General features: G+C 43.0%; 1 protein-coding gene across 3 annotated transcripts in view; it reads right to left on the bottom strand.

Annotated features, from left to right (window-relative positions):
* The window catches only part of ENPP2 (ectonucleotide pyrophosphatase/phosphodiesterase 2), an 88,323-nt gene extending 81,710 nt beyond the window's left edge, over positions 1-6,613 (bottom strand). For all 3 annotated transcript variants that reach the window (XM_006879320.1, XM_006879321.1, XM_006879322.1), the window contains exons 1-2: positions 6,581-6,613; positions 6,060-6,162 (exon numbers count right to left, since the gene is read on the bottom strand). In XM_006879320.1, coding sequence (XP_006879382.1) covers positions 6,060-6,162; positions 6,581-6,613 — 136 coding nt within the window. The remainder of the gene's footprint in view (positions 1-6,059; positions 6,163-6,580) is intronic.
* Positions 6,614-9,928: the final 3,315 nt, after the last annotated feature.

The raw sequence follows: 9,928 nt of genomic DNA, 5'->3' as shown, positions 1-9,928 counted from the left end.
TTCTGTTAAATTTCCTATTCTTATTGGGGTGAGATTACATCATATAGTTGTTTTGTGTCTTATTAAACAATGATTCAAGAAGCTAATAGATTGTAGTACATTCATGGCCACTCAGATGTTTTTATAACAATTTAAAATTATTTTTCCCAAAGTAGCATTGAATCATTCACTCTTTTTTTTTTTAAATCATTCACTCTTAATGCCTTTTCTTACATATGGAAATACTAGAACATGTGGAAAATACTGTAAAAAAAGATTTTTTTTTAAGATTACGAGACCTGCTCTGGATTTTTTTTTTTCAAGTAGGAAGCCCTAGTGGCATCGTCTATAGGGAGTTGAACCCACGACCACGCCTCTCGGGCATTTTAAATCCACCAGCGGCTCTGTGGGAAAATGATGAACAATCTCCTCCTGCGTAATTTACACCCAACGGAGGGTCAGTTATGAGTCTGCTCCAATTTAACAGCAGTGAGTTGAGACACAGACAGCATAAAAAATTCAAGAAGCAGTTAAACAGACTGGATAGTATTATGGACCTGTTTTTTTAATCCCGAAGGAAAATGAGCAATCCTTTAAACCAGCCTCTCCTGCTACTAAGGAAACAGTCTTAACAGTGGCCTGCCAAGACCACAGGGCAAGTTAGAGAAATCCAGAGGAGAGCCCAATACACCAGGAGGCCAGACTGGAAGAGTTATGACTGTTCCCTAATAATGTCAACTTTAGTTAGAAACAATGAGTAGTTCCATTTTGCACGTTCATTAAGCAATGTTTAGTTTTTCTTCATCTTCCTAATATCTATTGATGGCACTTAACAACAACAACAACAAATCAAAGATGCTCTGGTGGCGCTAGAGTGAAGCAATTAATTTAGCTGCTAAATGAAAGCCTATGAACCTGGAGAAAGGATGAAAGTCACCAAGTGTTGAGGACTTTTGTTCATAGGGTTGCTATGAGTTGCCTACGACTCTATGGCACTTAACAAGAACAACAACAAATGAAAGGCCAGTGGCACAAAGCCATCAGATCCTCTGTGGGCAAAAGGTGAGGCAGTCCACGCCCATAAGGCTTTCCGAGCTTGGAAATCCTCTGGGGCAGGATTGCTTGTTACAAGTTAGAACCCCCCCCCCCCGCCCCAGCAGTGAGTGGGTGATCACGCTAGTGGAATTACTGCACCAGGGCAGAACCTGGGTGGCACCACTGGTGAAGTACTCAACTACCAGCTGAAAGGCTGGACTGTCAAATCCACCCAGAGGGGTCCGGGAAGATACGGTGTTGGGCACCCAAAGCCTTGAAACCCGTATGGGGCACTGTTCTCCTCTTCACAGACAGGCTGCTGTGAGTTTGGCATTTATTTTACAGCGCTAACACTACCACAATGCGTGCCAACAGAGGAGAGAGATAGACAGCTCCTTTGAGGGTGCACACCCAAGCAGTAACAGTGGGTTCTGACCGCTAGCTCACCCACAGGACCATACAAAGGACTGCATTCCCAGTTTGCGTAGTCATGATCCGTGTCAGTGGGAGTCACAGGTGTCTACAACAAGAGGTCCTTGAAGACCGCCTTTGTTACCATAAAAACAAGATTCTCCAGCCTAGCAATCTTCTTCTGGCAAAAGCCAACTCATTGTAATTAAAAACTATCGGGCTTCAAGGAGAGGAGCAAATGGGGGGGGGAGGGGTTTGTGCGGGGAGAAGGGTGCAACAATGAATGAATGGAATCCCAAAATCTCTGTAGATGTTCATTGAAATGAAAAATAAACAACCTAAATTAAAAAAAAAACAAAAAACTACCGGGCTCTGCTATCTCATGCCTGCAAAAATGTCACTGATGCAAAAGAAATAAAACTACAAATGGTGGAGGCCAGGGGTGTGGGCAAGGGGGCTGGAAACATTATTCATTGGTGGTGAGGTTATAACTTGATACAACCACTGAAGGAAATAGTGATGGTGTGGGGCTTCCTCGAAAAGCTAGAGCTACCAGGAGGTCCAACAATCCCACCCCCAGCTATAGGTATATCCTCTAGAGATAGAAGAGCAAAGACATGGACACACACAGTGCACCTGTATTCACTGCTGCATTAGTCATAAGAGCAAAAAGATGAGAACAAACCAAGTGTCCAGCAAAAGATAACAGATATTCTATGATAAAAACTACAATCAAAAACTATGCAACTATAAAGAGTCATGAAGAGTCCACAAAAACTCTCACAGCACATGTTAATCCCAAAGAGATCAATCTCTCTCTCTCTCTCTCTCTCTCACACACACACACACACACACACACACACACACATAAAAATAGAAACAACACTCCAGAGAGACCATGTCTGCCATCCAAGCAGATATATGCACACCCATGTTTATTGCAGCTTTGTTTACAATAGCAAAGAGTTGGAAGCAGCATAAGGGCCCATCAACAAACAAATGGATAGAGAAGCTGTGGAGAAGCTGTGGTATATCCACACAATGGAATACTACACAGAGTTGAAAAGCAAGGAACTCATGCAATATTATTCAAAGTGGGTGACCCTGGAGGACATTATGCTGAGTGAAATATCTCAGTCACAAAGGGACAAATACTGCATGGTGCCACTCTTGTAGAATGGGTCTGACATCAGGGTGGGGGTATGACAGAAAAAACTGGATAAATTATGTATATTGTATTGAAACAGATGAGGGAAAGAACAGATTAGAAGTGATATATGATTGAGTATTATGGTTAGCACAGGGATCCAGAATTAAGGTTGCATAGAGAAGTGTACTCGGGGTGGGGAGTGGGGGGAAGGGACATGGGAATTGTATACTAATGAAGGAATTTTTTTCTTTTTTTTTCTCTCTTCGGAGGGGGAAGCGAGCTGGTGGGGAGGGGTGGGCAGGGAGAAAATTGTGGCAATGAATGAATGGAAATCCAAAACCTCTGTAAAAAAAAAAAAATAGAAACAACAACAACAACAAAATCTAACCCCAAGTATTATAGTGATAAGAAACTGTGTTGCAATCCAAAAGGCATGGTTTAGATGTACTAAATGCTCTATGGGAGAAGGATGGGTAATCTTCATCCCATGTCATTTTCTGCCTCTGAAAACCTGCTGGAGGTCAGCTGTGAGTCAGTTCCAACTCAACAGCACATAACAACAATTGCCCTAAAACTTTAGTTATGCTGGAACAGTAAGTAGGGAGGTGCAATGGCAATGCAGAGGCAGGCAGCCTGACTGCACCGAGATGCTCCCTAAGAGCACAAGGAGTAATCTCTTTCCTGTGATTTACAGCTTCTGAAAACCTCCTTGGAAGACCATCGATTTTTAATCAATGGCACTGAGTTTTGAGTATTATAAAAAGTAAACAATAGATATACACAGTAAACAAAGTTCTTTGTTAGCTGCAAAGGCTGGGGGAGGGGTGGAATTACTTTCTAAATAATAGACATTTAACTATTGGTGGAAAAGACAATCTCAAACATTAACATAATTGGTCAAAGAAAACACATTGTTGTTGTCCATTCAGAACTAACTCATAGCTGATTCTCCAGGGTTTTCAGAGGCTGCAAAATGCATGTTAGGATATCCTTCCAACTTTCTCCTGTGGAACTACCAGTAGATTAATTTAAAACCACTAGAGAGGTGCCACCTTTTCCCTATCAACTAGGTCTTCAGAGCTCCTAAGGAAAAACAAAGACACTTAGGATGGTCAGAAGACGAGGACAGTTTTGGAAGATGTAACATACAACTTTAGAAACAACAGTTAAAATGAGCAAAAGAAAAATGTCTGGCTACATAGGAAGATATGGATGCATGCATGTGTACACTAAAGTATATAATTAACCACACGTGCAGGTACAAGTGCATTTAGAGGAATATGCATAGAAACATGAGAAGATTCTGCATCTGTATATTTTCTCATGCATAACAAACACACAGTGTAGGGAGGTGAGGCACAGTTGTAGAAGCTTCCGAGACAAATAACTTAAAGGAATTGTTAACTCAGCTAAAAGCCTTGAGACCATAATTTCAGGTGAAAATTTAGTCAATTGGCATAGCCTAGTTCACAAAGGCAGTATTCTACACCCTCCTTCAGTCAGGAACATCAGGGGACTTGAAAACTCAACACAGCCATCTAACATACAACTCTTGATCCCACTCATTAGAGAGCAAAAGAGAATGAAGGAAAGCAAAGAATCCAAGATGAAGAGTCCACAGGACTAGGAGCCCACACACATCACAGCCTCTGACCAGGAGCCTGAGATCAGAAGAACCAGAGTGTGCATGCGAACAGCTCAGTCACTCTATGCGGGGACATCACAGAAGGTCCTGGAGGGGAGGAAAACATAGCTGAAAACTCACATTCCTAAAAGGTCCAGAGCTACTGCACTGAGAGAGGGGAGAGAAGCTCCCAAGACTACGGCCTGAAATACTGTTTGAATTTGAAATTGAAGCTATTTCTGCAGGTCACCTCTCAGCTAAATAACAATTTGACACATAGATTACATTGCTGGTAAATAATATGCTCCCTTAAACAATTAACTGTATGAGATCAAACAGTCAACATTAACCCAAAAGCAAAGAGAAAGGGAGAAAGGAAGTTAGATCAGTGGAAACAGAACACACACAATGAGAATGCTAACACACTGCCAAAATGTAACAAATGGCATGGAAGAATGCATATAAAAATCATTGAGAAGAACCTAACCTGCCTGTACAAATGTCCACCTAAAACACAATACAATTTTATCTTTACAAAGAAGAAAACAATTCATGTTGTCCACCTGGCTGCCTGGGGCTGCAATGTCTATGATCTGTTTTCTCACCCTGCACCCCAACCACACCCCCCCTCTGACTCATTAACCCACCTCTAATGTTATTCTTTCAACCCACTCAGAAAACTCACTTGATATAAGGAAGACTTAGTACCCTCTCAGGAGTGTATCCTAACTTGGTTAATCCTAACAGGGAGACGGTCTCTCAAGCACTAGAGGGAAACACGAAATTCACAGGGAGGTGAGCAAACATGCTGGGATGACCAGCAAAGTCAAGAAAATATTGCCCCCTAGAGAACTCATTACTTAAAGTGCAATTTTTATTCATAAAACCCTCGGCAGCTCCAATTTCCAGGAAATTAACCAACTCACTACTTAAGAGTTGGTCAACTGAGCCCTCTCCGCTCACAAGGGGCCCCTTCACAGGCATCCCCACACTGTGTGCAGCAGAGTATTGTACGTCAAAGGAAAATCATTCGTTTGAGTTCTATTCCTCCTGTCAAGGTAACTTACCTTACACCAACAGAAAAGCAATGTTATAAGGACTCATCTCTACTTCAACATTTGTCCTGTTATGAGTCAATCTTAGTCTTCCTAAGTGTCATAAATACAGCACTACCTTTTTCCCAGGCCAGAGCTTTCTCCTGGCAAATATTACATCCCATTGCAAGGCAACAATGTATCACCAGTACATGTATCACAGACTCATGTATCACCAGTAGTAAACCAATGCTATTCTCATCACTTCTATTTTAACATTGTTGTCCTTGTGTACCCTACCCATAGCTGACCCTCCAGTGGGTTTTCAGAGGCAGTTAATCACACAGGAGGCAGTTAATCACACAGGAGGCAGTTGCCTATTAGCGGTCTATTAACTAGAGAGAGTTTTAAGGAATTGCATTGACTACACAAAGGTACATGGTTTGAATACACCAGCTGTTCTGCAAGAGACAGATGGGGAAAACTCCTCCCATCCAATTTACTGCCTCTGAAAACTCACTGGAGGGTCAGCTATGGGTCAGTTCAGCCTCGGCAGTGCACAATAATAACAACAACAAACATGTATCAATATCAGAGTCCAAAAACTTACCGTAACCAGTTATCAGGAAGCGATCCTAAATATTCTTTAAGGAAAACCCCCTTCTCTCACTTGAATTATCCACATAACCCTTTTTATTCCAGAAAATGACTGAATGAATGGATGCTGCAACATTACCTTAGAGAGGGACTGCTTAACAATATCTATATTGCTTCTCCATGTACGTGATTTGACAGTAGTTGAAACAGAAGCTATCGTCACGCCTACCTGAAGGAGGCCCTTCATCCCAGCCTTCTGCTCTCTTGACTCTGTTTATTGTGTGTCCCAGGCAGATATTGACTCCGACGGCAAAAGTGAACAGGGATATGACCTAAGAGAAGAAAGAGATCAAGTTGTGACATAAAACTGCTGCTGTTAGGGGTCTGCAGGTCGACTTCAGCTCTCAGCTACTCCATGTGACAGTAGAACTGGCCGGTAGAGCTTCCTCATGAATTTGATTGCTTTTTAAAAATTAAGACAGCACCTTGTGCTGCATTTTGAAGTTGTGGGATTTAGGTGGTCGTGTTAAAGTCAGATGGATGGCCTTCACATAATTTTATTTAGGTTAAACACTGTTAGTACTAGGTACTTAGACGACGAAAGCCATTCAGAATGACTTAAACACCATCACCCAGTCCTGCAACTTCCAAAATGCATCATAAAGTGCAATCCGAATTTAAAATGTAGACATGGAAAAAAGCATTAAGAAAAGCGATCGGAATGGTCAAGCATTTCCATCGTCCTCCTACCTGATGCGACTGGAAAGTGTTGGCCCTGGCCATCTTTGGAGGATTCTTGGAAAGCTGCTCGCAGCGTGTCCCTCCTCGCACTGAAAGCGCTTCTCTGCGGCTCGGAGTTCAGACTCTTAACTCCAATCCCACCTGGGAGGTTGACAGTCTCCGCCGATTGGCCCCGGGCTGGATTGCATCACGGCCTGGGTACCAATCGCAGCTCGGAGCTGCGGAGGCTGCATCCTCTCCCCACCCCCTGGACGGCCCGCCCCCAGCACAGGGCCACTTTGATGTGGTTTCCGCTGGCAACGTGAGGCTGTCTTGTGTTCCTGCGGCCAACGCCAGTGCACGCCCATTTCCCTTCCCTCACACACAGAAAGGGGGTTTCTAAAAAGAAACCAAATGTCTGCTACCCGCCCACAACCAGAGCTGTGCAAGGAGCTGGGGCAGCTTTAAACGTCTAAAGGTTTACAATGTAGCAAGTTGTTCAGCGCAGTCGAGCTCCTAGCTTTTGTTTGTTTATTTGTTTCAACCAGGAAAGCTTTTTAATTCATGAACCCAACAGCTTTCTGTTTTGTGTGTTGTGCTTTTTTTTTTCTAGCCCTTTCCACGACCCTGCCTCTCTCGCCACACTCTCAGCTCCTGACTCCTCAAATCTTTGCCACGACGAAATCTCCTGAGATTGTAACTCACAGGAATGATAGCAGTTTCCCCCCCCTCCCCACCCCCCACATCCTTGTTAGAGTTTAGAGAAGTGACTTGTATCGAATTACTGGGAAAGCCAGCGAAGCAGCATCCTGTCCTTCTGCCTAGTGAGGAAGGACAAACAACTTCAGTTTCTGCCAGGGTTTGAGGGGGTAGGGGAGTCCCTTGAATGAGGGCAGAAAAAAGCAAAAGCTATTAGCAATTGAATTTAGGAAGCATCTCCCTATGACTGTGAGAGATTCGATGCAAACAACGGTTTTCCTAGCCATTCCCCAATTAAATTATCATCTAACCACGAAACCCCTGTCCTCTGAGGCGCTGCGTGTTGTAAGAGCCTCTTCAATAAGCATCTGGCCAACTCTGACACTTTCAGGAGAACTCAAGACCTGGAAATCGGAAAGTTGTTTCATTGCTGTTTGCTGTTAAGATTTGGCTGAGGGGAGAAGGTTTGTTCGTGGTATTTCCCTCACCTAGCCCGGTGGCCATCATCCTCCCAGGGCGCGCACGCGTGTGTGTGTGTGTGTGTGTGTGTGTGTGTGTGTGTGCGCGCGCGCGCGCTGCAAACAGAGGATTTAGCATGGGAGGCAACACCAGCAAAGTGTGTGTGTGTGTGTGTGTGTGTGTGTGTGTGTGTGCTGTAAACAGAGGATTTAGCATGTGAGGCAACACCAGCAGAGCACTGCCTGCTCAGGCAAAACACCACAGCACAAAGCCAAGACTTGTTTATAGTGGATTACACAGTAGGCCTGGCTTTCATTCCATATTCTAGAATTTGGTACAGCTATTTGAAGAAAAAAAAATACACTGTCAAATTTCAAGTGACTTTCCTGAAATCCTCTTACTCTTCCACTCTTGCAGACAAGGCCAGCTCAGGGATATTTTGTTTTTTGCCCCTGAAACAGAAGTCTGTTTTAGTCTATATGCCATACTGAAATGATTTGCAGTTGGGTGTGTTAGCAAGGCTTAGAAAAGATGTTTAGACTGTGGAAGACTTTACTGTGACTTATGTTGCATTTCAAGATGTAAGCCTATTGTTAGGGAAAGGAAGTGTGAAATATAAACTAAAAAGGACAATGTCAAGGTGGCTTTCTGATGTCACTTCACACCTCAGTGCCCAAAGTGTTCTAGAAAACCAGCCATCCCTTTCCCGCAAACTCCCAACCCCTACCAAAGAGCCCAACAGTTTATCAATTTTGTTTATATTTGGCTGTAGATATCCAGCTTGAGGACAATGAAGTCTTCTTTTGAAAAAATCTGTGGCTCAGAAGCTGACCATCACCTAGCTATGTGGTGGAGAGAATATTTAAACTGAAGAACAAAGCTAACCCATAATGATAGTACAGGGCTTGTTACCCATTACCTCAGGGTTAACTTGCAGTTTCTCTTAACTTTCCTGCCAAAGACCCTTATCTCCTACCAGATCATTATGAATCAGGAACTCATTCACACACACACACACACACACACACACACACACACACACGCCATCTAAGCAGAGTCAAGCTTAAACAAAATATTACTACAAAATATCATCAATTAACTGTCAAAGAGGTTGACAAAAGTCTTTATTTAACTCAGGCACCAAATCAACCACAAAACACCACACGGCAAAGCCAGGCCCAATGCTATCAAATTGACCCTGACGCGTGACATCCTCCATCCAGTTTCTGAGGTTGGCAGTGTTCATTCACGAAAGGATGCTGTCCACCTTTTTCACGGCCAAGCAGGTGGTAAACATGAACCACCCACAGGTACCCCAAACTATCCAGAGCTGATAGCTGGAGCACGGCAGAACAGTGGCTGAGCACTTCACTGGTAATGGAAAGATTAGCAGTTCAAACCCACCAGCAGGGAAAAACCACTATCTGCTCCTGTAAATATTACAGCTGAAAAAAACTGCCTCTGCCACAGATGGCCACCATGAGACAGAATCAACTCAGAGGTCCGCGGCAGTAACAGAAACATCTAGAACTACAGAAATCTCGAGGATGCAAAAAGTAGGCAAAATGACAGAAATAGCACCAAGTGTACGTCATAGCCACTGAATTCTACATATAGAAAATGTTGAAATGGTGAATGTTTTGTTTTGTGTATTTTGTACCACAGTAAGAGATAGATTGACTAGAATATGGTCAAAAATACTTAAAAAAAAATCCAACAAGAAAGTTCACCTGCAGACACAAAGAGGTATAGAAGGATTAATAGAGAATGAATGGAAGCCCAAAATCTCTGTAAATGTTCATTAAAAATAGTAAAATAAAATGAAAAAAAGAAGGATTAATAGAAATTAGGAGTGTAGGGAGGATGAGCAGAGGAGTGGAGGACGTGTCACTACGTTTTGTTGTTGTGTTCCATCAAGTCAGGACCAGGTCATAATTGAGCCTTTAGTGAGCTTACAGTGGCAGGGAAGGGCACTGGAGGCGGCTGCCTACTGGTCCTCCGTGGAGCAGCTGCTGGATTGGAATCCTGTGCTGTCAGCTCAGCTCCCCACCACTAGGCCACTAGAGCTCCCTAATTACATTTTGATAATTGAAGATTGACATTCTAGAACACAGAGTGTATGAATGGTTGAATGAAAAGGAATTTGCTTTATCAAATCAAAAATGAAAAAGAAAGTTCACCTGCTACGGTGTTTAAGATTTATATGTATCTATATTGTTG

Source organism: Elephantulus edwardii, unplaced genomic scaffold (genome assembly GCF_000299155.1).
Source record: "Elephantulus edwardii isolate Elephantulus edwardi_28Jun2011 unplaced genomic scaffold, EleEdw1.0 scaffold00003, whole genome shotgun sequence".
Taxonomy (NCBI): domain Eukaryota; kingdom Metazoa; phylum Chordata; class Mammalia; order Macroscelidea; family Macroscelididae; genus Elephantulus; species Elephantulus edwardii.
This window is presented reverse-complemented; position numbering and strand designations above follow the sequence as displayed.